The sequence below is a fragment of the Archocentrus centrarchus genome, chromosome 16 (assembly GCF_007364275.1).
Source record: "Archocentrus centrarchus isolate MPI-CPG fArcCen1 chromosome 16, fArcCen1, whole genome shotgun sequence".
In the NCBI taxonomy this organism is placed as follows: Eukaryota; Metazoa; Chordata; class Actinopteri; order Cichliformes; family Cichlidae; genus Archocentrus; species Archocentrus centrarchus.
The window spans coordinates 3,292,568-3,320,564 of record NC_044361.1 but is presented as its reverse complement, the minus strand read 5'-3'; the positions used below and the strand labels follow the sequence as shown (position 1 = coordinate 3,320,564).

Here is a 27,997-nt window from a genome sequence, read left to right as displayed (position 1 = left end):
CTATTTTTGTAAAAAAAAAAAAAAGAAAGAAAAAGCAACGCTATTTCTGTTACGGGAAGTATTATAGTACAGAGGAGAAGACTAGGTTAGTGATGGGTGAAGAGAGAGGCTCTGCCCAAGGTCAGCAATAATGCCCAAACCATCAGAGTTCACTGACAGTGGGACTAAAACTAGGATCAAGTAGCGATGCTTGTGCAGCAGGATGCTGGTACCATTATCCTTTTAAGTATTTCTAGACCTTGGACACTCCCTGCTGGCTAACGTTAGAATTATCGGAGTGCAATACACTTTTTTTTTTTTTTTTTCTTCTTTTAAACCATACCTGACTAGTTGCAATATTTTAGCTGTAGGTGGTTTGGTCGTGGATACCTGAGGACTAGCTGGTAAGGAGTACTTGTGCCGAGCTGTCTTTCCCCACATCTGCATCAGGGGTCTGGCTGCCTGTGCTGCTGTCTGAGTTTACGCCACCGCTCGAGTTGCCGTTTCTGTCTGTGGAGGACGAAAAGGTAGCTAGAGGTGCCGTGGGCACACTTGGGGCGACCTGTGGTCCAGAGCTGCTGTTGCCAAGGAAACCGGAGCTGACAGAAGTGTAGGAAGAGGGAGAGATGGGGGAGAAAAGGGAGGAGCAGAGGAGTTTAACGGGGCAGAAGGCCGAGCCCCTGGGAATGAAGTTCACCTTGTTTTTGTCAGGGCACGAGAAGAGAGGGAAGCCTTTTGATTTGCCAGACCTGAAGAGAACAGAAGTGGTGCTCAGTAATTTGGCTTGTTGTTATCATTTATAAGACTGTAACTGATTAACTGTTAGTTTTAGATCCTACAATAACACATAGCACCACCCACAATGCAAATAAGCTTGTTGGCTTTGTTCCATCCTCACACAGGAACTCAAGAAATCATGAAATTGTACAGTAAAGTGTAACTAACATTCGGTACAAACACAGTAAAACACAATTGTTCAGTAGTAACTGCCAAATATGAGGTTGTGAGGATGTGTCTAAAAAGAAACAAGAAGACCAAAAAAAAAAAAAACAAAATAAATAAAAAAAGAATACTCACACCAACTCATCAAAGGCTTTGACCTTCTCGCAGCCTTCTGGAGGTTCCCGTTTGAACATGTAGCTGTTGTTAGGTTTGGGTGACGTGGCAAACTTGGGGAGAGGAGAACTGCACAAACTGTCTGAAAACACAAGAAAGACTACAACATGTTCACTGTGCTTTTTTTTAAAGTGATAATGAGACATATATATATATATAAATTTTGAAAAGCTGTACTGTGCCTAAAATAGGGCTGTAGTGTGTCCTCTGCACAATGCTTTTGTGGAATGTGTTTTTTTGCTTGTTTGTTTTTGTTTGGACAGCAAAGAGAATAAACAGACACACGATGGGCAGATTACAAACAAACAAGATTGAATGGATACAGTACACCTCTTTCTTTCCATGTTTTTTCCCCCTGCAATATATTTAAAATATAAAAAGAAACATAGTAGATAATAATAGTTCCCTCTTTACATCGTCCCTTTTCACTGTTTAAACAGCCTCAATCCCCCTAAAAATCAGATATACTCTGCTAAAAAAAAAAAAAAAAATTTATGTAACAAACACTGGATTTTAATAGTATAAAAACAAGGGCATTAAAATTCAGGGATATCTGCCCAATAAGGAAGCAAAATTTTAAAAATTTAAAAACGTGACAACCATCAAAAAGGGAATGCTTGCAGTCGGTGGCCAGAGACCATTACTGAGAGGATGGCTGAACTATCATCTCTGGTGGGAAAAACACTTCCACACCATGCACAACAGTGACCTCACTGGGCAGTTCCTCCACTAACAGGCTGCTTCACCCACAGTGTCTGAAGAAGAGATACCACAGGAACTTCATTCCTGCTGCAGGCAGACTAAACAATCAGCACTGCTCTCAGCAGATTAAACACCAACACTGGCATAATCACTCCTGTGCACTATTATCTTTATGCATTATCTCCAATTCAGTGTTGCGGTGGACTGGAGACTGCTCCAGCTGCCACAGGGCGAGAGGCGGGGTACATCCTGGACAGGTCACCAGCCTGTCGCAGGGCTAACACAGAGAGCCAGACAACCATTCACACTCACCAGTTACCCTAACCACAGTCTTTGGACTGTGGGAGGAGGCTGGAGTACCCAGGGAGAACACACGCAGACACAGGGAGAAGATGCAAATTCCACACAGAAAGGCCCCAGGCTGGATTCAAACCCAGGTCCTTCTTGCTGTGAGGCAACAGTACCAAACACCACACCACCGTACCGCTTTATATTATCTATCATACTGCTGTACAAAAAGGTAGACCAGTCCCTCCAGGATGACAAAGTTTGCTGTGTCTCCCAACACAGTCTCAAGAATGTGGAGGAGATACCAGGTAATCAGCCATGACATCAGGAAGACTGGACGGGGCCAAAGAAGGGCTTCAACCCAGCAACAGGACTGGTATCAGCTCCTTCGTGTGAGGAGGAACAGGATGAGCACTGCTAAAGCCCTAAAAAATGGTCTCCAGCAGGCTACTCATGTGGATATTTCTGACCAAACAGACTCCATGAGGGTGGCATGAGGTTGGGCGATCCTTTACTGGGACCTGCACTTACAGCCAAGCACCTCGCAGCTCGACCCTGAACACCAGAATTTGCAGGTCTGCCACAGCAGGTTGAGCCCCTTGCATGTATCTCTCGCACCCTTTCCATCCCTTTCTCGTTCTGTCCATCTCGCTCCACAACTTTTTCTCCATCTCTCAATCTCTCTTCTCTTCTCACTCTCTCCCACTTTCTTTTTCTATCCTCTATCATCTACCCCATCTGTGGCCTATGAAGTCTCTTACTTCATGTTCTTTCTTTTTTCTTGTCTTTAAAATCTTCTACTCTTTAGCCCCGAGCAACACTGAATCACTTGAGCATGTTTATCAGATTTCACACATCTCCATGGAGCCACAGAGGTTTATATAACCTTTGAATATCACATAACACTGAGCAAAAAATAACTCAGTGATCTCCTTTAAGTCAGTGAACACTACATCTGTTTACTGGTGAAGGCACACCTTTGTCAATGTCCTCTGCAGAACAGGGGCTCCCATCAGGTGAGTGGAGGTGATCAGAGCTGCATGGACGGGGCGACGGGCTGGATTCACCGCTTGATGGAGCCTGTGTGTCTGTGTCACGTGTGTCCCCACTGCTGCTGTACCGATGTGGAGGGAAGGGGGCGCGGCGGCCATCTACCACATCCATTGTCTGTGACGTCAGAATACACAAGCGATGGTGAGAACCCGTAAATCCTAATATTTAAAAAAAAAAAACTCATAACCTCAAGGTCAGAGGTTAGATCTTTTCCCCACCAGCCCCAGTACATTCTCAAATTGCAAACTCCTGAAGCGACCCTGTGCAAATACCGGCTAACTCACTGAATGAAATCATTCCGGGTGAAGAGCACCAGCTAAAACGTCCTTGCTCTAAAATTGGCTACAACTAAAAAGGCCTCTGGTGTATTTGTCTGCATGTTTAAAGGGCAAATGGAGAAGCAAACACCACACCAGATGGTAGTGCTTGACAGCAGATGAACAGTGTGATGTGCAGAATGTTCTGCTTTGGCACAGCTGATTCAAAAAGGGAGACCAGGAAAAAAAAAAATGCTCCGCGTTCAGCAGGCTGTAAATCTGTAGTGTGTGTGCATGTGTTTGTCGGTGTGTCGTGGGCATGTGCGTGTGTGCGACCTTCTAAGAGTAGAGCTTTACAGACCTGCCGAAGTTTATTAGCCTGCACCAGACGAGATTTAAGACCTCCTTCCCTCCGAGTGATTTATTTCAGAGTGAGTGAGAATTATATGTGCCTGGCTCTATGGTGTACAGTGCTACAAGCTACTTTACAAGCCTGTGCTTGTGGGCATGTAATGAATTTTAACTACAGCCTAAAAAGTTATTTAAATCATAGGTATATATAAGTCATGTATACAAATATAACGTCTGACTGTGCATTTCCTTACACGAGCCAAACAGAAAACTTAACTATACTAACTTTTATTTGTATGATTTAATATTCTTAAACATCCAGAGATCACCTTTGCATTTATGACATGTTAAACACGTTAAAATTGTAGCTAATGATGCATAAAAGATTGACTTTATGGAAATTAACTTATTATAATGAGAACACACAGGTTTATTTTAAGTTAAACAGTAATGCAGAATATAAACTGCATAAGCAACATCGACTCACAATGATCCTGAAAAAAAAAAAAAGTGCCATTGTTAGTGTCAGTGTATGAGAGTTGCAGTTTGCAGGGCTGATGTGACTCAGGAGTCTGAGTGCAGCTTATGTTTGATCATGAGCTGTTAAAACATCTCATCAACATCTCGACATCTCGCAGGCACGGGCTCGCACTCACTGATAAAACGGCAGCTTCGTTTCGTTTGTGTAGGACAAACAAATGCGTTTCAGCTGTAAGCTCTTTCTATCCTGAGAAATTAAGTTCTTCAAACATCATCAACATTTATTAGGCAAGCTCCTAATGAGCTCGTCTACACAAGAGAGGAAAAAGGACCAACCTAAAAGTAAGAACACTCAAACAGTCAAAAGTGAGCCCAAATAAACACTGCTCATGAGTATTGCACATGTATGTTAAGAGCTATTTGAAAATGTTAAACTTTCATATCTGAAATGTGTGGCACTTTTACAGAACATTTGTTTTTGTTTTTTTAAATAATTGAGATGTTATAATAACGATGCTGTGATTTAAAAAAAAAAAAATTATTTATGTGTAAAATAATCACTCAGAGGTGACGTTAGAACTGATGTCACATCTCCGACACAGTTTTGTTGCTGTCTTTGCACAGCTACAAATCACACCGGGAGTGTTTCAGAAGCAGAGCGAGTAGTCTACGTGGGGTCTTTTTTTTTTTTTTTCCATTTTTGGTGACAGTGGAGAGAGACAGGAAATGGGGGAAAGATACAGGGGAAGACACGCGGGTAAATCGGCGCCGGGCCGGGACGCGAATCCGGGCTGCCCGCACCGCAACGCGGCGTGTGTATGTGGTCGCCGGCTTCACCACTAAGCCACCCAGGCGCCCAGGCGCCCTATGTGGGGTCTTTTATTGTGAAAATTGACCGGATACTCCATGTTGTTCCTGTCCGACTTCCTGTCCTTCTAATCTGCTCTGTGCAGTGATGCAGCTTCCATAAAAATAAACCCAGAGCTGCTTTAATGTGATGTTGCTTGGATGTTTATGAAATACTCTGTGGTGTATCTGATGGAACTGCACGCATTGTCTTGCAAGGGTGCGATAAGCTCCAGCACCGGCTTCAAAACTGTAACCTAAAGCAGCCATACCAGACATATTCCCAGGATTACCCCCAACAGACTTTAAGCTTCAAGCATGCTAATGACTGCTAAAGTACATCTAGAGAATCATTTCAGCACTTGCAACCAAGAGTGCAATCAGCTCACCAGTGAACAATGCCCACATCTTGAAAGTTCAGTCACTATTGAACCACCAGTCCAAACCCTTCCTGCCTCATGTCTTCCTACCTGCAGGTGGATCAGGGCACTATTGTGGTAGCCCTCAATATCATTAAGCTGCCTTTCTAAAGAAGTTGGATGAACTCCAGCTTTACCTTCTTGGTCTGCAGCTGTAAGCAGTACTCCTTATTCTTCTCTTTGGCTAATTCATTTGCCACTGCCCGGTGGCTGCACAGCAAAACAAGCACTACTATCAGCAGCTGCGTTCCAGTATAGTCAAGTTGAAACTCATGTGTGGGATGATGGAAAGGCAGCAGATTGTGTTGCTTAGTCATGCATTAGTCACAAAGTTTGTAATTAAGATATGTGCAGAGAAGCAACTTATAAACAGCCCACCTTTCTTTTTAAGCCCACTGGAATGCTTCATTTTAAAGTCTGACATTTTATTCTACTGGTGAATGATAAGATTTCACAACAATTGCAGGTATGCAGTTAAACAAGCACTCCAAATCATGTTGAAACATAGCTTGACCCATCACAGTTATGGGCACACACCCTACCTGTATCCCCTGCTCCCAGTCCTCTCTAATAAACACATTTTCTAGCTCATGGTTGATGCCCTCCACGCTGCTCGGCACCCTGCAGATGAGGGATTTTATCACGGGGATTGTCGTTGAAGTTCCTTTATACTGGAAAGAAAGAAAGAAAGAAAAAAAAAAAAAAAGTAGAAAATGTGAAAAATGATGCACATGTCAAAATAAAGTTCTGAACAACATATCAAACTGAACGTGTCTTGGACTCATGGATATTGGGTAGAGGCACTCAGTTTGTGGATTACATTTCACAAGGATTTCATGGTTTATGTAAATGTTCCTACAGCAGTTGCACAGCTGAGCATCTGTTAATGAATGAACTGCAAGCAGTGGAAAAAAGGGACATGCCCAGACACTTTTCTCCTCGACTGTCTCCCTTTTACATTTGATACAACTGGTCACAAAGGAGACTCATTAACTAGACCTCCTGAGTAAAAGTCAAAGCAACATACATCATAAACCTGTGATTATGATGAAATATGGCCTACACAAAGAGTAAATATACTTTTAACCAACACCTACTCCAAGAGCAGTTTGTGTGGCATCAAAATTACAGCTTTATAACGGTGATTTTCGACATTACTCCAAGTTGACATACAACCAAGTTAATCATAATCCCTCTGGGCTACATTAACTGAGTAATGTAGAAAGCAACCTTGCTCCTTTTCCCTATCTTCAACAGCTGTGATTCAGGCTGGTCTGCTTCATTTGTATGGTTTTTGCTCAGCTGCTAAGCTACCTTATCATATCACTGCTGTCAGCCTAAAACCTTGCATCACTCATGTGGGGTTGGTTAATGTTTCCACCTGAAAAACAACAACCCAGATAGGCAAAGCACGAGTACCGACGCGAGCCGCTCACCTGTGGCTGGCACGCAGTGCCGTGCTGCGCCTGCTGTGGGAGCTGCAGCGAGCTCTGCTCCCTGTCTTTGCTCTGACGGCTGACCTGTTTGCCACGCTGCAGCTGTAGCCTCAGTTTAGCAATCTGCTGGGGAGAAGAAAAAAAAAAAAAAAAAAAGCACGAGCACTTCAGTGAATGACGGGTCACAATGGGAGCTGTGAAGGCATGCAAGCATATGAGTTTTAACTATTCCCAAGAGTGAACTGAATGAGGTCAGGAGGTGAAAAGCACATTTCCTCTCATTTACTTAACTGTCAGCCCAGAGACAATATTGTAATTAATTTAACTTATTGAGCAACTGTGAGAACACACAGTGTTTGCAAAATTACAGGAAAACCATCTTTGCTCCCCCTGACTCCCCATCTGATTTCAAGATGCCTGGGAGGGTTGATCCTTATGTTACTCGTAGCATTATTTTAGCACTGATGGTCATATTCACTGAAATCTGTACAGCGTGCAGCCATAACAGCTAGAGATGTCCAATATTTAGCTGACTGCACATAAGTTGCTTCTCTTGCTATTACCAGTTAGTTAAACTAATTAGTAATAATTTATTGATGTACAACTATCGCTGAGAGCTACAGGATTGGATTACGTCCTAAAACCTAGAAACGAGTTACCGATGTTGCACTTCTGGTTACCTTGCCTCAAAGATGGTGGCTTCTTTTTTGAGCAGCTTTTTGCTAAGGTGCCTGAATGACTGCTAGAGCTGCGCTTAACACAGGCTTTAGACATTTTGCTGTGAGAGGCATTCAAAAGTTCAATCCAAAACATCTGTGCTGTAGTTCTTTTATCACCTGGTTAGTGTTTTAGTTCTGGCAACTGCATTTACACTTCAGAGGTTAAAAACAAGTGGCATAAGTTTGTGGAGATTATCCTGCTTAACAAAATGTGCAACTATCATAATCTATTATTTTGTACAGAGCTCGTTTTTCTCCAATAATCACAAAAACTATGGAAAAATCCCACTACCAAAAGGAACCATTCATGATACTAAATTAAAAAAAAAAAATTACTTCCATTGTTATTACCCACACAAACTAATCTGGCATCGTGCGTGTGCATCCATCCGTCCTCTTAATATACCATTTACTGTAGTTGTCAAAGAATGTGATTAACGTTTAAACCGTCTCTACAGACACTATTTGTACAGACACTGTTTACTCTCATCTATTAAAGCATTTTGTTTGTTTTATCTTCTTACTTTATTGTATTTAGTATGATTTATTTATTTATTTTTTTGCTTGTTTAAAAATCAACCACTAAACTAGCTGGCAGGAATATGCCCAACAAAGTCATCCTTTATGCATTGTATTGTTGCAGGTCAGTATATTGCATACGATCAGCCTTGAACACCTGACAGATACAAATTTAGTCAATGGGTGTTTCTACGTCTGGTCCAGGATCAGCCTAAAAACAGGATACCCTTTGTGAGATGCAGTTGTGCTGTGCAGACAAAGGTGTGGTCTTCAATGCTGATCTTGTAATCCTGGCAACACAGTCAACAAAGAGACTTGCTCTTCTCATAGATGTCCTCCCACACATGTAGGTTAGAGAACAAAAAAGCAGTTCACTACATTCACTTAGTGACCACAGCACATGATAACGACAAGTCCAGACAATCCTGATGTAATCTCAGTGGATGGGAAAGAGGGTTTCCTGGCTGTGCTATTGATTGTACAGGCCAAGGCAAAGGGTTTGTTTGTGGAAAGATGAACACCGAACTTATCCAGCAGGTGTAGTTTTAGTCTAAGGTAACAATAAAACCTGAAAAGTTAGAATTAGATTTCATAATTTCTAATCAGATAAAACTGCTGGAGCTCATGGCAAGAAACAGGTTTTATGAAACTCTTGTGGCAGTTATGAAATAAAAAGTCTCTTTTCTTTTACACCTGCGATCACTGCCATAATGCAACATGAACACCATTAAATTAAAAGCGTGGACTTCTAAATTAAACCACATCCTTGTCAGATCACATACTGTCAATAAAAACAAAACAAAACCCTGTTATATAATAGACACTGATCCAATATTGATCACTGACCTACAGTAGCAGTGAATAGTAGTGGTAGCAGTGTGGTATAAAGTTACAAAACACACATCTGAGCTTTCTGAAAGATTGAATTATACCAACCTTAGCCTTTCAAACTGTGGACAACTTGCATGTTTTTTAAAAAGATCTGAGTATTTCTTTGGTCAAAACCCAGCACATCTGTGCTTAATTAATATTTTGGAATTCCTCTGGGGCTGGAAACTGAAAATATGAGCATCTATTATACTGCGGGAACATCTGAGAGGATTTTAAAGAACCTCAGTTACCCTGACTAAGTTGTGAAAACCCAAGAGGGAACAATATGGCTGTTTCACCCTTGAGAGGAGCTCCTGCACAGTCTCTCAAAAACAAGAGGCCATAATGAGATGCAAAGGACACAGCTGAGTGAGGAACAGAGGGGAGAACGAGGATAAATTTAGACTGTGGTCTGAAGAGCTGGAGACCTTATAATGCTGTGTGGTCGGCTGGTTGGCTACCAAGCCTGGCAGACAGAGAGGAGTGGAAACCAACCTTAAGGAGAATAATATTTAGTCTGACCACAGACCCTGACAAATAAAACACACTTTAAGTAAATGATATGAACCTCAAAAATGACAAAAACAGACTACTACTACTAGCTGAATTAATGTATTCAGCTAGTCCGGGTGGGTTGGACATTTTCTGTGGTGTGAATCAAGGTTAAAGTGGGCCCATTGTGCTCATTTCCAGCTCCAGATTCTTATTCTTGGGCTCCCGAGTAGCTTTGCATGATTCACATTTCAAATTACTACCCATTTATCTTATGCTGGGCTTTGGTGCAACCCCTGGGATCACCCAGTATCTGAAACAAATTTAAAGCTTCCTTAGCCCTCCTTTTAAGCAAACTTTCTTTTGATTGGCTGTCCCTCGCAAACACAAGATTTGAACAGATAAAACGGTGGATGCTCATAACAAACATGTGAGCACCTTCTAACAGTAAGAGAAAGCACGACAGGTCGACCTACCTCTTTGAGATGGTCTGCGCTGCCCCAGGAGGCTGAACGCTGGTGAGGACTTCCCTGTTCTGCTCCCTCATCGATCCAGAGACCCGGAGTCTGAAACACAGAAACATACATGCTGACATAAACCCAAGTGTCACACAACTCATTATCATTTCCTCAAACACAAACAAACACGATAATGATATGCGTTTCAAATGTGACATGGCCTCCAGATTATGTTATGCTATACAGGCAAAAAAATATTCAGGGTTATGTGCGGCTGTACTGCACAAGAGCATAAACATGTGATGAGGGTATCTACACATACAAGAAAGTTATATTTAAACACTAAAAACTATTTAAGACAAAAATGTGGTTCTTCCAAACATTCACTGTCAAATTTGAAACACCTTCACCATAGGTTTGATTTGTAAGCATTTCTGGGCACTGGCTTTAACTGCAAGAAGTTCTATCCATCCATTTTCTTCCGCTTATCTGGGCCCGGGTTGCGGGGGCAGCAACCCAACCAGAGAAGCCCAGACTTCCCTCCCCAGCCACCTCCACCAGCTCATCCGGGGGGACCCCAAGGCGTTCCCAGGCCAGCCGAGAGATAATCTCCCCAGTGTGTCCTGGGTCTACCCCGGGGCCTCCTCCCGGTAGGACATGCCCAGAACACCTCACCCAAGAGGCGCCCAGGAGGCATCCTAGTCTGATGCCCGAGCCACCTCAACTCTCAATGTGGAGGAGCAGTAGCTCTACTCTGAGCCCCTCCTGTATGGCCGCACTCCTCACCTTATATCTAAAGGAGAGGCCAGCCACCCTTCGGAGGAAACTCATTTCTGCCGCTTGTATTTGCAATCTCATTCTTTCGGTTACTACCCAAAGCTCGTGACCATAGGTGAGGGTAGGATCATATACTGACCAGTAAATCGACAGCTTCGCTTTTACGCTCAGCTCCCTTTTCACCACAACGGACCGGTGCAGCATCCGCATCACTGGAGACGCAGCCCCGATCCGTCTGTCGATCTCCCGCTCCGCTCTCCCATCACTCGTGAACAAGACCCTGAGATACTTAAACTCCTCCACCTGGGGCAGGAGAGGGTGGAGTGCCCTCTCCAGCTCAGGGATTCTGAGGTTCTATTTATTCCCAATCCTTCCTTCCATCCATCCATCCATCCATCCATCCAGCCAAATTAGGTTTGCAGGAGCAGCTGGGATAGGCTCCAGCCCTCCTGTGGCCCTGAATATGCTCAGTCCATTTGCCATTAAACTTGTATCTTCCTATTCTCAGATGCTAACAAGCAGGCTGGCTAGCAAGGCAAGACCTTGTTCTTAATCAGCATCCTCAGGGTTTCAAACACTGTATTCTAACTGCCTAAGCACTAAATGTTTTTGTCTTTATATGTATGCAAGAAATATTTGAGTTTTTAAAGACTTGTAGACAGTCTGATTATGTGTAGGTGCAAGAAATTTGCACATAAAAAGGTTAGATTAACCAAAAAGCAGATTGTTTTTATACATACATAACATACATACATGAATCTAAAGTATACAAATGCTGATGCAGGAGAGGTAGGAATGCATAAGCTCACACAAAGATCTCTTAAAACCTCATGAAACATGCTTGTTAAAGACAATTATTGGGTAATATTTCTCCTCATTGTGAAGTCACTGAGGATGTGAGCAACAACTAAATAAATAGATAAAAAAAAAAAGTTTAAATAAACAGTTGAGAAAGATGTTGGCTGAAAGCAGTAATGATTGCTGCATGTTTAAAAGTAAAGCTGAAAATCTGGAATCAATGAAACTGAGCAAAACAGTCATGAGATACCATCCCAGAGGAAACAGTTATACTCAACAGGAAAAACTAAAGTCATGGCATGTCTGACTGCTTCCATTACTAAGATGAATTAAGATAAATGCAGTAAATCCAGGGCAGGGGACTAAACTTACTTCATTGTTTGTAGACTACAGGAACACAGAAGACAAGATGACCAATACAGTCCATAAATAAATAAATAAATTGAAACCTAACAAGGAAAAAACACTGTCAGCCACAAATGACATTTACATGGACTTTAAAAGCAAAGATCCCACATTGAAGTTTTTACCTCTTCACATTTAGTAAAAGCTTGCCAATTTCTTAGCCTATGTAAAACACTGATCTGCACAATGCTCGGCCTATACAAGGTCAACGAGTCTACAGAGAAGTTTTGCATCGTTGGTACACCACTAAAAAACATCTGATAGACAAAACATTCCCTACAGGAGAGCACAGAGGCAGTTCTATGTCACTGAACAAGTCTTTCCAGACATGTTTGGTGGATACAAGAAAACAGTTAAGTTATGCAAATTAATGCAAAAACAGAAACAGGCTGAGGATGTTTTATAGGGTTGCTTGAAACCACATACTTCCCCCTGATTATGCATATCAACACTGGGTCCTCTGGGTCCTCAAACATCTGACGTTTTATGGACAGCACAGTAGTACGAAGCAACTTAAATGTCAGTGTCTTCACACTGCCTTATGTTTGACCCCACACGAACAGAAAAGCCTCTATAGCGTTCCAACTAACGCATAAGCCTTGCCCTATGATATGGAATATCACACTGTGAATAATGAGAACACCCGTGAAGTCGTTTGCGCTGGCTTGCTGGTGCCAGCTTCCCCCGAAAAGGACAGCGGATTAAATGAGCACTTGTGCTCTCATAAAGGGACCACTGTGCTTGGCAGATGTGTAGCTAGCCTTTAGCATTAACATTTTGTGCATGGGCTATGGAATTGCTTGTGCCGTTTGATGCCTCTGCCAAACACTGAGGGACTCGATGCTTCAGTGTAATCCATTCATGCTGAATGCAGATTGGCTAGAAAGGGCAGAGAGACTTTGTGGAGTTTTGGGCTCAAGGAAAAGCTAAGTTCTCTCAGATGTTCTGGGACACCGAGGAGGACCTGTATCTTGTGAACTGTGGAATGCTTATATTGTCATTTTGATACAGTTTTCATAGGAATTGGAATTTTTAGGTTTTTCATGAGTTTTATTTTTTATTTGTAAATTCAGTTTAGTTTCAGTCAGTTTCTAGAGTGGATCTGCTCTGAATACTTAAATTTATTTGAGTGTTCAGTTGATTGTGGACAGTAGTTTATACCAGGCACTGCAATACAAACACCATCTCAATAAAAGGATGCCCCAAAGGCCCCACAGGCTAACTGTGTTGATAAATTTAACCAAACGGACAAAAACTGAACAATATTTCCTGTATAATACACAAAGATTATTGTTTAAATAAATTAAAACCATAAATTGTTATCATTTCTGCCATTTTCAGTTTGGAGTTTTAGTTAACTAAAATACCTTACCTTTTTCTCAAGTATCAAATGAAAACATGCTGGGAGGCTAAAAAAAAAAAACAAAAAACCAAAAAAAAAAAGAATGCCCTTTTGTCATGATGGACAGAGGTTTCACGTTGCTTTATTTTTCTGAGACTTAAATCACAATAAATTCATTCTGATTTGATCTGAACAGGAATAGCAACAACATTTGTCCTTGTGCTGTGATGACAGCAACTTTCAGTACAGGAAAAACAGCTCACAGTAAATATGGCGACACCTGAGGCTAGAACCCTCACTGTTAACTAACTTGCGAGAATTTGTTTGTTAGCTAACAAACAAATGTTCACAAGTTCAACACTGTTTGACATGAGACGCCTTCTACATGAGCCCATGGTTTTTTGTTAATCCTGAAGACAGCTTATTACTGGTCAGTAGGCCAAAAGGTAACAGTAAATGTCACAATATCGTCACTGTTTGATATCTTAATTTGCAAGATATGTAGATGTGGTAGTTACAAAAACCACAGGCTGTCTTTCTTTGACTCCCTTCCTCTCAAACAATGTGTTAACAAGACTATCCACCTTCCTTTACCTCAGAGGCCCTTTTATAATGTTAGCTCTCAAACTTCCAAGCCTGAGCTGTGTGCCAGGTGTGGTGCCTGATAATGTAATGCTGTACAGATAAAACTCAACTGTTACCGCAGCCTGAAGCCTGCTTCCTATTGTGAATCCCACCCAAAAGGTTACATGCAGGCAACATCCTCAAGAATCCAGCTCTGTTCCAAAGCAGGAAATAATGACTGGGCTTCGATAGAATCACAGTGGAATTTCTGCTATTCTATTTAGATTACATGCCGAGACATGCGAGCAAAGTGCCGGTGCTGTAATTTGGTATGTTTAAGAGATGCAGAGACCATGTGCTCTGATTGAATGAGTTGACTTAATGAGTCAGTAAATCGAGCTCACTGAGCAGATCAGAAATGTATGTATTTTTTATTAAGCCATCTTCCATAATCTACAAGAAGCATGTTTATATTAAGCTTCTATGAGGCAAATATGGAAAAATGTTAATGGTTAAAATGTGGTACCAGATAACATTCAATAATGTACTCTTGTATCTGTCTAAAGGCCTTTATATTCCAAGGCAGAAGTTGGAGGTATGTCAACATCAGGCCGTCCCCAAGCAAGTGCGTCAGTAACACAAAAAAAAAAACAAAACAAAAAACAAGCAGTTCCTTTGATAGCCCCTTGAGGCTGGCTCCTAAAGTGAACCAATCCCACTAGGGATTGGGATTCCAAGCAAAATATTATTTAATTTTCATCCTTCTCTACGGAGCTGTAATTTGAGATGTGATATGCTAGTTTACCTGGTGGAGAATTTTGACAGCTGCTGTCTTTGGTTTTGCATGTAGCAAAAATGCGATTAAGGTTTCATCAATCCAACAACTGGTCACAAGAAGCATATTCATAAATACTTGTTCAAAGAGCATGTAGCTGGTGGTAGTAGCACACTACAGCCAACCACTCGTAAACACAAGGGCAAATATAAATTTTGACAGACATAATGTACATCTTTTTTAAAAACAATGATTATTCCAATACTTGAAGATCATGCACATTCCTGATTCTCAGGCTATTAAAGTGCTGAACTAAGGAGCATTAAAAAGTAGGTTTACAACTGGATACAAAAACGTTTACAGCCTCTGTGGTTAATTTTGCCTTTCATGACTTCTGGATGCTTTCCATCATATTTGTGGTGTTAGTGTTTTTTGATGCATTCTTTATACAATTCTTTTTAGACTTGCTGTGAGGTACAGACTTCTAAAAAGTTTTGGCTTCAGTTTTGATGAGTGAAATTCTAGTATTTTATTAGTCTGTTACTTATCACTAATTAGCAGATACGTGTGCACACATTATGGATGCTTGTTAGTCTTAGTTTATAACTTAGAAATCCACACTCCCATCCAAATATGGTCACATCTAGCTCCTAAACAACAACATGGCAGATGCAAAAATGCCAACAGAAGATGTCACAATGGCTACATCATGTATACATCAAGTCTCAGAGTTTGTTTAAAAAACAAAAACAAACAGAAACAGAAGCAAATCCATATGAGGCTGTTAACGATGTGCTTTGGGCCGATTCACGGGGATATGAAAATGGTACGGCAGTTTGTTTTGCACATTTTCAATTACACATAATGCTAATGAGTCTTTTCCTGTCACGTAGGCGCAGAATGTGCTCGCCTGTCAGTGGTCAGCTGGTCATCGGCTCTTGCACTGTGTGCAAAGTGCAACTTTTAACAGAAGGCATGAGGCAACATAAACTGATCAGGTTGTCTTTGTGCTAGTTCATTAAGGTTGCCTTGGTGTGTCAGGATCCTAATCTTCATACAGACATTCTCTGTGTTCTGTAACCACAGGGCCTAGAGCACGCAGGCCTATCCCGGAACAGTGATTAGCATATGTATGGGCCCTCTGCTCCTCAACTCCCACACAAAAGGCAGGCAGGCCGTGCAGCCACGAGGGCCAGGTGGTAAGCAGTGGGATTTCTCCTCGCCTCAGTCATAGCCTGGGGGACAGGTGCAAACAACTTCACCTCCATGCAGGGCTGAATTACAGCTCAAAGGAGAGGCTGACTTGAACTTGTGCAATGCACAACAAAAGAGTCTGTGGATCCTTTGTGTGCTGCTTGCTGCTGTTGCTGTCCCACAAAAAGAGCTGGGGCCGGGCATAACTTGTTAACAGGAAGTGGTCTCTGACTATTCTTTGTGGAAGTTTGTGCATTTACGAGTGTGAAATCCTCGAAACTGTTTTCCACTTTTTCCACAACATCTAAAGACAGAAATTGTAATTGATTTTTATATTAGCCTACTTCAATCAGCTTTTTACAGGTAAATATGGTTAAGACCAAGTATACGGGGACAGGCAAACATCACAATATGCCAAAAAATAAAAAATAAAAAATTAAGTCTAAAAGATGGCTTCGTATATTAACATTAACATCAAGACCTGATCATTATCAAATGAACTTTCCATACTTGTCCAGTCTGTCCTGAATGTACAGGAACCCTGTAATTAGAGGTGTTTACTTTGCACACAGCTGCTTTAAGAAACTTTGGAAGGCCCACTCACCACTTCCTCAGCCTACACACAAAGAAATGCAGGGCGAATGAGGGGTTAAAGGGATGAAGCCCATGTAAATGAGCCTTGGCGGTCTTCATTCAGACACATGAAAGGCTTCTGTTAGCACAGAGGAGAGCAGCCCTTGCCATGATCATACATATTCAATATTCTTTCATAACAGAAACCCTCCCCCTACAAAAAAAAAAAAAAAAGCTCTGAAACTACATTTAACACTTAGTCACAAGGCAAGATTAGTGGGTGATTATGTGTGGGCTGCTATCCAGGAATACTGTGGTCAGTTCAATGTGAAATCCATACATAAGCCTTATGAAGTGTTATTATGAAGTGTTATAATGTGTTCAAATGTGTACACAAGCCTGTTCGGCCTATACTGGCAGCCGACTCCAAACTCCACCCACTAGATTAATATAACAAAAGTCTTCGTTGAGCACCAAGCACTAGGAAATATGAAAGAATCCAAGAATTACTTGTGGTACTCATAGCTGCCATCATCTTCTGGGGGAAAAAAAAAATCAAAAAAATCATGAATTTATTCAGGCGCTATAGGATAGAAGATTGCAGTGAGTCTCAAGCACCGATATGAATGGGACTGTGGCGCCATCACAGTGTTCATGCAAATCAATAAACGCAGTGACTACATACAAGGCTTTCTTTGACATCAAAGAGCAGAAAAAAGACAGTTGGAAGCCTGACTTTCCGGGTCACAAGGGTTACTTGTACATATGTCAAAATTATTTGAAACTTGGCCGATGTTTAAAGGGGACATATGCAAAAAAATTTTTAGCCCTTAAAAACATTTTTTTTGTGCAGAAAATTTAAATTTATTCTCTCCCGGTGCTGCGTAGATATCTTTATATTTTTTTTTGGGTCATATTTTTCAGTCTGTTCAATTTTCTCTATTCCCTATTACGTTTCTTATCTATTATGTCACAGTATTTGCTGTTGAACTGCTAAACAGACATGAACTTCCGGCTTACCAATTTCGTGAATCCGCCATTTTTTTTCCTCGCAGCGATTTTGTAGTCCAAGTTCAGTTATGCCGAAGTTGCAAGGAGACAAGTCAAAATGTTCGGTTGTTGGGTGCATTAACCCACACGATTCCTTATATCGCCTCCCCCAGCATCAGAGCCTCTTCGAAGTGCCTGTTTCTCTGCCGGTAGATAATCGTATCGCTGCGATCAAACTACAAAAATGGCCGAACGGGGTGGAGCGGAACGCTCTGCGACATGGAGGGGGGCGGGGCATGAAATGCCTCGTTCACATTTAAAGAGACCGCACGAAAACGAGCTGCTCTAAGACGCACCTCAGTAGAGGGGTAAAAGAGGGGTCTGTGGAGCTACAACAATGAGGAATTCAGACCAAAGCACTGCAGCTCTACTTTATAAAGACCACAAGTGAATGATTTACATATGAAAAGGAAGGATTAAAAAGCATAATATATCCCCTTTAATTTGGGCACCACTGTAACAGTGTATATATATATGACAGAACATTAGAAAAACCACACTTTAAATTACACAAATATTTCCTAAATCATGCAATGATTCATTGCAGAGCAGATTTCCAAAGTGAAAGGAGTGGATTTGGGCACCTCCTGGTTTCCAGAGAAAACTTTGTAATACATTTTTAAAAAAAAGAAATGTCCAGATTGACGTTAACTACAACACCCAGAGTTAATTTTGGCAGGAACTCTCCAATCACTAGGCTTTAAAGGTTGATTAACTGCACGCCAACATTGAGTAAAGGTTAAAGATTAAAGTGTTGAAAAGAGCTAGGATGAGTCAACCCCTACAGGCCGGCAGCCAAGGTAGGATTTTCTGAACATTATGTACCTGCGTGGCTTTGTCTTTCATACAGGAAGGGTAAGGTCCATGGGAGTCTCGAGGCCACTGTCCAGTGAGGTATGGCCCTGTGATGGCGTCCAAGGAAGAAGCCCGCCGGATGGCACTCGAATTCCTTACTTGTAATTTGGATCTTTCTGCTGGGAAGTGAGAAGGAATAAGGACAGAGAATTAGACACATGCTGGCATCAGTACATGGTGAGCAAATACTCCCAAACACCCCAGTGCATCTTTTGAAATTCAATGCTCTGCCTTGCTGATTATGTCAGAAGGTTAACTGGAAAGGTAACATTTTAGTGTAATAAATCTCTCAGTGCACATATGCAACCAGGAACTGGGGGCATATTTTTAAATGGCATACCAATCATAATTGTTAGATTTTTTTTTTTAATCTAAAAATAAATACATTTCTAAAAAAAAAAAGCATGTAAATTGATGCCAGTCAGTTATTACAAAATAAAATGCCAAAATAGTTTTGTTTTCTTGACTTGGTTTCTTTAACTGTGTGCTGTAATAAGAGGAGGGGACTGCAGGTACATCTTCACATTATAGAAATATAAACATACATGAACTGATTATGGCATAAACCACAATCAGAATTTTGTAATACTTAAGTCACAATTATGTAAAATGATTACATGGACTTTATAAATAGTGGGTTTAATAAACTTTTAAATGACAAGTTCTTCATCAAATGGATTTCCTTGATCTTTAATTTTAATTCAACTCAATAAAAGGTGAAATGAACCACACCTGCCACGGCCTGGAAAGGAGTCGACTTTTATGAGGCGTAAAAATAAAGGAAAAGGATGCAATTACTGCAAAACAGAGTGCAGCACAATCTTTTCATTTTGATGACCTTGTTTCAATAAATCAGTGAAAGCCAAGTCTGTCAGATTAAAATTTGATTAACTGCCCAACCCTAAAACATTCACTTACATAATGACTTGTTACTAAGGTCTCTGTCTAAAATATACTTCTGTCACCCTTCCAGCAAAACAATAAAACATTGCTTCAATTATCCACGCAAGCCTATGTACCAATATCTTCTTGTTTTCAAAGTGTGGACGGTGCGGTGTGTTAGAGCAGAGCAAAGAGCAGGCTTCAGAGCTGAGGCCTGGGGCAAATGTAAATGGCTGAGCAGGAGCATCTGATGTTATGAGAGCAATCTGCTATGAGCTGGAGCAGTTAAGCACATGCCACCCACATAAGAACTCATAAACAGCCACAATGCACATCAATACTGCCTGTATCCACTCAACATTCCTGCAGTGACACACAGTTAAAGAGCAAAAACAAGCAGTGATATTAGCTCAAGAGTGTTTAGAGTTTGCATTAAATTTATTAGCCTCAATTACAATTCTAGTGATTTCTAAAAGCAAGTGTGAGTTTCTTTGTTCCCATATCAAAAGGCAGACTAAAGGAACAAAACGATGAGCAGGAAATATGCATGTTTACTTTATTCCTTGACTGAGCAGGCTAGGGCAAGAGCCTTTCCAACACACACACACACACACACACACACACACAGACTAAACTATCTCCATGAGGCACCTCTCTCCTAGTAGAACTACACAGCCGCTCATTGTTGCTCTTTGTTCACAGAATACACAGGCCTACCCACCCAAAGGTATTGCCTAAGTAAGCTTACTGGGCTACAGTAAAATTCCCTGAAGCATTTTAGACAAAAGAAGCAGGCTAAATTTCTATCAATATTGATATAGGCCAAGCCAGCACTCTCAGAACTGGGATTGTGGTTATTTTCCATCGTCTCCCCACTTGCCAGACTAGAATAATCTCCCGATGAGAAAAAAGAAACAGTGTGAAAGAAGCCAAGACATCAAAGCAGCCCATCTGCTGATTCTTTTTGGGGTTAAGTGAGTAGTGCATGTCAAATTAAAGGACCATTTCCAAGTTGAATGTTAGTAAGAATTTCCCTTTGCAGAGCAAACAGCAAGGTTTTTACCCCCATTAATTTAGCTTGATCTATGTTTCTGCTCCTTTAACTTGAGAATTTCTAAGCCATGTGATAGCAGATTGGATGTGTTTGGGTTTTAGACTAAACAAAAGACAGCTGAAGACTTTCTCAGACCAGTGCAAGTTTATGATTTCCTGGCATTTTATGGAAAGGGAATAAATCAATAACAAAACTATTACTTTTGGTATCAAGCTTAAAAAGAGAGCGACTCAGATTCCCAGACATGGGTTAAGCCTCAAAACCTTTTTTTAATGTATGTCTCCCTTTAATTTTTCCTCTAAGGTTGGAACTAGGCTTAATCCATATCTGGCAAATCTACTAATAATAACTAATAACTAATACTAATAATCCCAGCTGTCATGAGGCAAGAAGGCAGGGTACACCCTGTACAGGTCGCCAGCCTGTCGCAGGGCTAACACAGAGAGACAACCTATGGGCAATTTAGAATCACCAATTAACCTAACCCCCCACTAACTGCATGTCTTTGGACTGTTGGAGGAAACCCACACAGACACAGGGAGAACATGCAAACTCCACACAGAGAGGCCACCGGGCCAAGTTGGATTCGAACCTAGACCTTCTAGCTGTGAGGCAGTAGCGCTAACCACGACGCCACCGTGCCGCCTAATAATAGCTACAGGTATCAAAAATGAAAATACACTCTGAACTCACTAATGACAGTTTAGCTAACGAGGAGACTGGAATGACCCCATGCTGGACAGACGCATGGAGGGAATTTATGTAAGATATTTTTTTAAAGACATAAGCTACAACCAGTAAGTTAGGTGACACAGGGTTACTCGATTATGGCAGATAATCCCAAACATTAGGCAAATACGGAGAGTGTCTTTATGTAACAATAACTAGTAGACATGAGAGAAAAAAAAAAAGTGGATTTATCTGTTCAACTTCTGATAGAAAATAAATATTGAAATAAAAATTAACCTTATATCTTCACTTAAGAGTAAAAAGGAACCTTTATACTTGACAAAAATATTGATTTGATTTATACTGTGATATATAATCTTAGACTGATATGAAAAAAAATAAAAACATTTTTTGCATGTCGCCCAGCCCTACTTCAGCGGCTCGTTCCAAAAACAGCACAGCTGTAATAATTTTAATGATCTAAATGTGCTAAGGAAGCAAAAATAGCATGTTTGTGTGATGTGACAGCTGAGACCCACTGATTGGATGGTGGTGCAGTTCTGACTCAAAAAGATTGAAACATTGTCATCCAATCCAATCTATCACCGATCTGCCACATCAGCAGCTAGCAGGGCAACTAACATCACGCAGGAAGTTAACAGCAAAACAGCTGCAGTTTGGAGGTTTTTCACACTTGCCACACCAGCAGCTTTTATTTTTATTTGTACATTGAGATGATGCTTTGGCTAGAGGGGCACTGGTTTGGTGTAATATTCGCAGAAAAGCTATTTATTAAGTTTATGGCAATATAACAATTTGTCGTCAACAATGACTACTATTCCTCTTCAGCTGTTTGGTGTCAGCTCCACATCTGGCGCACATGTGAGAAGTCATGCACAGAGAGAAGAAACTAGCATGACTATAAACGACAGCAGTATGCAGTAGACTGTCATTAAAATGACTTGCACAAAGTCTCATGAAGTCTAATAATAAGCTGGCATTAAATGAATAACACTAACACATTTTTGTTGATTTTCACTGTATTTTTCTTGGTCCTGCTTATTAGTCACCTTACAAATACTAGTTCACAATGAGGAGCAGAGCTTATTAATTTAATACTAGTATCTGATTGTTACCAAACATCAAGGTATCAGTATTATATTGGAACTGGGCAATTATGTTAACAGTTATACTATTTTAGGTAACAATACTATATTTTACCCTACCAAAACAAACAAAAAAACAGCATATTATACATCATCTGTGACAGTTTTGAAATCAGGTATTTGATCATACACTGCAATTGAATAAAATATAAATGATAAATAAATGTGATTGTGATATGTCCAAAAAAAAAAAAAAAAAGTGAGCTTCATGTGTATTTGTCTCTTAGCAGATTGGGAAATGGCTTGTTGGTGTTATAAACATGAGTCACTGAGCCCAGTGGGTATCTTTCACAGCAAGTTAGCATGAACAGGTTTGAATACAGTGAATGAGGACAGTAGGTGCCAGCAGTGCTAACAAATCCTCCATTTATACATGTGGACTTAAGAATGAGCAAACTTTAGATCAAAGGTGAGGGTAAACTTCCAGGTGCTTCAAAATGTGACGTGCACAGAGATGAAAGTACAGGAAACAGTGCATTTCTGCAACAGTCCACTGATTCAGACCACATTCATTTTCACATTTGGTCCTACTCTGCAGTTTGTATGGCTGACAATGAAGCAGGGCCATTTCAGCACAGCTGGCACTTTGACTTTCATTGTGGGGACAGTGTGGTAAAAGATGATGTCATGCTGGTGAATCTAAAAGGTCACGAGGTAGAATATAATACTCTTGACTCTGTCCAGCATCATCAGGCTAAGATCTAAATCATTTGAACCTTACAGTCCATCACCACGCCCGCGGTACTGTAAGGCACTTTGGACTGAGTTTTCCACCAAATGGCAAGCATTATGTCTATGAATGGGTACAAAGTACTACAGTGAATGAGAAATTATACACTGCACAGACTATTGCTTTGGTGAAATCAAGCTGGGCTGCAGCAATGAAAGATAAAAATTTCCAATTTATGCTCATACTCGCGGCTTTTCCTGGCTTAAACGAGGCCTTTGCAGGGGAGTGACTACGCATAAAAGCATGATCGGTCTGCTATGCAAAAGGTCTGTTACCCGACAGCACAACTCTGTATTTTCCTGTTGTTTTTGGCCATCTGATAAACAAAAATGTATTTTAAGCTTGAGCAAATTAAACCCCACTTACAAAAAATGTGTAAGTGGGGTTCTAGTGATTTTCTTTTGGTGGAAGGTCAAAGCCTCTTTTTGGAGCTCCAAAACAGTTTATATGTGGGACAACCCCAGATACTGTTATCTGTAACTACTACTACTACTGCTTTAAAAAAAAAAAGAAAAAAAAAAAAGTGCAGCTCATTTTTGTGTTTTTAAATGGTGTTTTGTGGGCAGGGCTATGTTGGTGCAAAACATGACAGTTCTGCAGTAGCAGATATTTTTATAAATTTACCGGAAAGTTCCGGATTCATAAGAAAGAAAAACTAAAAAGTAACACGAAAGCATATCGATTCTTTATATAGAGGCGTCAACCCCATTTTAGTTCACAGGCTACATGCAGCCCAAATTAATCAAGTGTGCCACACCAGTAAATCCACTGCATAAGAAAAAACCCTGCAAACATTTCCCCTTTTTTAAAGTGTAAAGTACTTTCTGAAAGCTGAAACTGCATGAAATGAAGCAAACTTAACCCCACCTGTTAAAATTATCATTTTTAATGAGATCTATTTACAAAATAGATGTCTTATTGAGTCTACTGTCAGTACATGTACAGTATTTTACATTTTCATGATTCAAACAACTCATCTCGGTCTAGAAACACTTTCCAGACATTTTACGTAGTAAGGCTGGCATCGCCACCAAAGGAGTAATGATGCATTTTATTAAGAAACTGGAATATAATGACTTCACTGCAGTTTTCACACGTTGCAAAGACATTCAGGGGGCTGAACGGTACTCATTAGTAGCCAGGTTCTGGCCTAGGCTGCATGCTTGACACCATGATCTTACTGTGTACATTTTGTACTTTATAGTCATGTCCAGGACACTGAATACCAAGAATTTCTATTCATATTTGTGTAACAGGGCTCTGTGCTGGCTTAAGGTAAAAGACAAGGACAAAGTGCAGCTGTACAAGACGTGGGCTCTGAAAAAGAAATCAAACTACAACGTGCCAGCACTTCCACACCCTGAGTCTCCCTTGCATAACTGAGCAATCAGAAAACAAAATCTGGACTTTCAGGATCCCTGTAACACAGTATCATCATAGACCGTATATAAAGATGGAGACTGCCCACTAGTTAGTGAAGGATGGTGGTGAAGCACTGAGCTGAGTGACTGCTATTGACATCTTGCTGTTCCGAACCAAGGGAAAAACCAATTGTTATACTTACATGATTCATACAGACAACAATTAATAACCCATGGCCACCACCGTTCAGGGCGCAATGCTAATAACTACACTTTTATAAAAGTTACACCACTGAGCAGCATGCTGTGTAATGCTAGCTAACAATTTACTGGGAGGGGCTCGTCGCTGCTTTGGAGATCCATAAACACAGATCTCCAAAGTGGCTCTGAAGAAAGGACTTGTTTTGCTTCATTTCTGGTCGCTCTACTTCTGTGCTAGACTTTTCCTGCAGGTGAGGCTCAGGTTGTTCCACCCACACAGGATAGCAGGGAACCGGGTGAGGCAAAGACGCAATACTCAAGGCTGACAGTTGTTTTGCGTGACAGCGATACAATTTGTTCCACCAAGTTTGGAAGAATTAGTCCAAATGGAGTTTGGCTAGAAGCTGCACTTCTTAGCTCTGCTGTGGGAAAGTTAACATTAGCAAGCCAGATGTTAACTGTGACACTGGCACTGTGACAATACCGATTAGCTCGTGAATCACTCTTATGAAGACCTTGAGCGTCATGAGCATTTTCACTTTCACCATCTTGGTGTAAAGACAGCAGTTGCAGCAAGAGGCACATCTGACTGTAACACTGTACACACAAAGATTTGTCAATCACAGGTGTTAGCCAATGAGGACATCTTAGAATGACCAAAATTTACAAAAAAGAAAAAGAAAAACAGAATATGAATTAAGAAAGTACAAACTGAGTTTACAGCTAAGGGCAGTTTCTCTATAGACTTCTATGGTCTATGGGAAAGTCCATACAGACTGTAGTCCAAAAAGACTATAGAAGAATGTTGTCCTTTTGGAACCACAGGTACCCCCCCCCCCCCAAGAGGTCATTAAAAAGAATGCAGACTTATTTGTGGTCACTGCAAAATATCACATTGTTGGAATATTTCTGAAATAACCAGGAAACTGCATACCTGTCACTAATGAAGTACAGTACCAGTCAAAAGTTTGGACACACTCATCACATGACTTCAACCTTAATTCACAATCCTGCTAGCTCACCAGAGCTGCTTCAGAAGAAATGTGCTACTCTGACCTCGGCACTCATGAGCTTTGACTCTTTACACATAACCAGATCTTTCTCTCAAAGGGACATTTCTCCAGACCACAGAGAGGCAGCTGCATCGGAGCTGAATCAGCACATTTTAACATATGTTTATTTTACAGGAAATTGTTTGTTTTTAAACTACTATACCAATTATCGGGGGGGGGATTCATGAGCCCTGACAATCATCCAATGCCTGGTAGAAACCTTGCCTGACACAAAGTGTGCACTGCAGAGACAAAAATGACTTGAATGATGGACTGAACGATTTGACTCAGTCCAGTCTGCTTGATTGAAAGCTTACAAAAATAAATGTCTTTGGTTTGCTTACTTTTGTTCTATAAATGTGACAGCCATCTTTGTGTTATATTTTTATTTTAATGATCAATAACACAAAATAACCATTTTTTCCCTTCATTTGTTTCAACTGTTTTTCCACCTCAAATTTGTCTGTGCCACATTTTCTACTTCCAGCAGGCACCAGACTTTCATTGATGTGTCATCTGACGCCTCACAGGCATGTTTGTATTATGAGGTCACATCCATGAACGAGGGTCAGGCCTCCATCAGCATCACCACTGACATGGGACACTGGTCTGGGTTAGAAGTTTGCTCTTTCAGAGGACTGAGGTATGCATGGCATGCCAACACGGTAGGGAATCAACACCAACACAGGTGAAATTCATCGTGTTTGGTAAAGCTGCCAGCTCAATTGTTATTGAAGAGACTTCGTTTCCTGTCTTGCACGGTACACTGGTCAAGGCTCGAGGTCATCTCATTCAAAGAACTGAGGAATGTGAAGCACGTCACAAACATTAAATTCCACACACTACTCCATAATAACTACCATGCTGCAATGAGAAAACAGGGCAGCCATTTGGTTAAAGGTAAAAGGGGAAAATCTATTAAAATGTGACAAATGGAAGTAGCACTGATCCAGCTGCTGAGGCAGAAACATTTACTGAGGTTAACCGAAATAAAATGAGCACATTTTTTTGTCTCAATATACTGGAAAAGCAGGCTTTTCTTATCACAGTGTGTTTCAAACACTCGCCTGGTTAGGAGTGTGTGTGTAGTACAAAAACATAAGGGCTACAGAAAAAGTAGTATTCTTCCAGCAAAGGGGAAAAAAGTGCACTGCTGGCCTGTGAAAGCATACTGCTCCAGAAAACCAGCCACAGGGTCGATATTTGCCAGGAGACGGAGTCATTTAAATAAGGTTTAGTCAGTGAAGCACTGAGAGCTGCCTAGGCTCTCGTGTGCTCCTTCACTGTGTCTCCATTTCTCTTTCAAACATCAGCTGGGCATGACATGAAACAACATAAGGCCAGGCTCTGCTATCCATGTGCAAGGGAGCATGGTGAGATTTAGCATATGTTCTGAGTGCTCCATGCTGTATCTATGTATGGAGTGCGATCAGTCTATGCAACACCTGACCATTCGCTCAGCACTGCTTCTCCCGGGAGTGATGTGGCCTCTGTTTCAACCAAAAGCAGGTCTTTCTGCCAATTCTGTCCTTTCATGAGAGCATATAAAATAAAGGAGCCAGCATGTCACTTTAGCCTCTTTATGGCTGCCTAACTACACTTGAAAATAGGCTTAATAGTTAATGCATAAAAGGTTTTTCAAAGCAAGTGCCAACCTGGCTCCATATTTACATGTTATCGACCCAAAGACTTATACTTTAGCACATTTAATGGCATGACTATACACCACAGAGTGATAACAGAAGCTGGGCTACCAAAACCAGTCATCCTGAAGCAAACACGTGGTCACAACGCATTTCTTGACCCAGGTCAGGCAAAGTTGCTGAAAATGTTGTTTTTACCTCTAGAAACTGGAGAATCTGGGGGGCAGGACGATTCCTTATTTTCGGGGGACAGTCTTTGCTTAGCATTTGCACTTCCTGAACTGAGTGTCGGACTGGAGGGGGGGCTGGAGCCCCGGCTGTGGCTCGTGGCTGCTCCGTATAGGGTCTGCGGCCGCGTGGGGCTGCTCTGACCCGCACGCAGGAGCTGGTAGGGTACAGTGGCACGGATGGGGTGCAAACGGCAGCTGCTGTTGTTGAAGGAGCCGGGGGAGCCCGCATTGCTGCGTCTCACCCTCGGCTGCTGGAGCGAGTTGTTGGGGGCTGACATCCTCACAAAGTGACTGTAATTCTTATCGCTGTAAAAAACACGCACAGCCAAAGTTGCTGCTTTTCTGCAGAAGGAGATGGTGGTGGGGAGAGTGGAGAAGAGGGGAGGTGGGGGCGGTAAGATAAACATTAGCTTGTTAGCAAAAAACAAAACAAAACAAAACAAAAAACGTTAGCTTCCTTTAAAAGAAAAACTCATTCGCTCGAAGACGAAATAGCTCAAAGTCGTATTATTTTGGGATAAACTTACCTGTTAGATACTAACATATGCCGTCGTAAGCCGCAAACATAACACGGGCAACTTTAAAAGTTGTTTTGTAATACTTCTCATTACGTTTAATTCGTGTTTTCCAGCTCTCTCTTTCTACGTCTTCCCCATCCTGTCCACTCACTCTAAATGACAGTTCTTTCTGC

General features: G+C 41.2%; 1 protein-coding gene across 2 annotated transcripts; it reads right to left on the bottom strand.

The window, feature by feature from the left end:
- Window positions 1-61: 61 nt before the first annotated feature.
- On the bottom strand, window positions 62-27,976 carry glcci1b (glucocorticoid induced 1b). 2 transcript variants are annotated; one of them, XM_030750233.1, is made up of 9 exons: window positions 27,834-27,976; window positions 27,275-27,648; window positions 18,289-18,437; window positions 10,004-10,093; window positions 6,928-7,053; window positions 6,034-6,162; window positions 3,063-3,252; window positions 1,057-1,177; window positions 62-728 (listed from the first exon to the last, which is right to left on the bottom strand). In XM_030750233.1, exons 1-9 carry the CDS (start codon window positions 27,848-27,850, stop codon window positions 377-379), a joined length of 1,548 nt encoding a protein of 515 aa, XP_030606093.1. In that variant the 5' UTR covers window positions 27,851-27,976; the 3' UTR covers window positions 62-376. The 2 variants fall into 2 exon arrangements, with proteins under 2 accessions (XP_030606093.1, XP_030606094.1); XM_030750234.1 differs by having other exon boundaries at window positions 6,928-7,050.
- Window positions 27,977-27,997: the final 21 nt, after the last annotated feature.

What these genes read in the sequence shown, in the direction of transcription:
- glcci1b (XM_030750233.1), bottom strand. An exon ending in TGAAAGACAAAGCCACGCAG is followed by an intron (nt 10,094 to 18,288) that starts GTACATAATGTT and finishes TCTGTGTTTCAG; the next exon opens with ACTCCGGGTCTCTGGATCGA. An exon ending in GCACTGCGTGCCAGCCACAG is followed by an intron (nt 6,163 to 6,927) that starts GTGAGCGGCTCG and finishes CTTTCTTTCCAG; the next exon opens with TATAAAGGAACTTCAACGAC.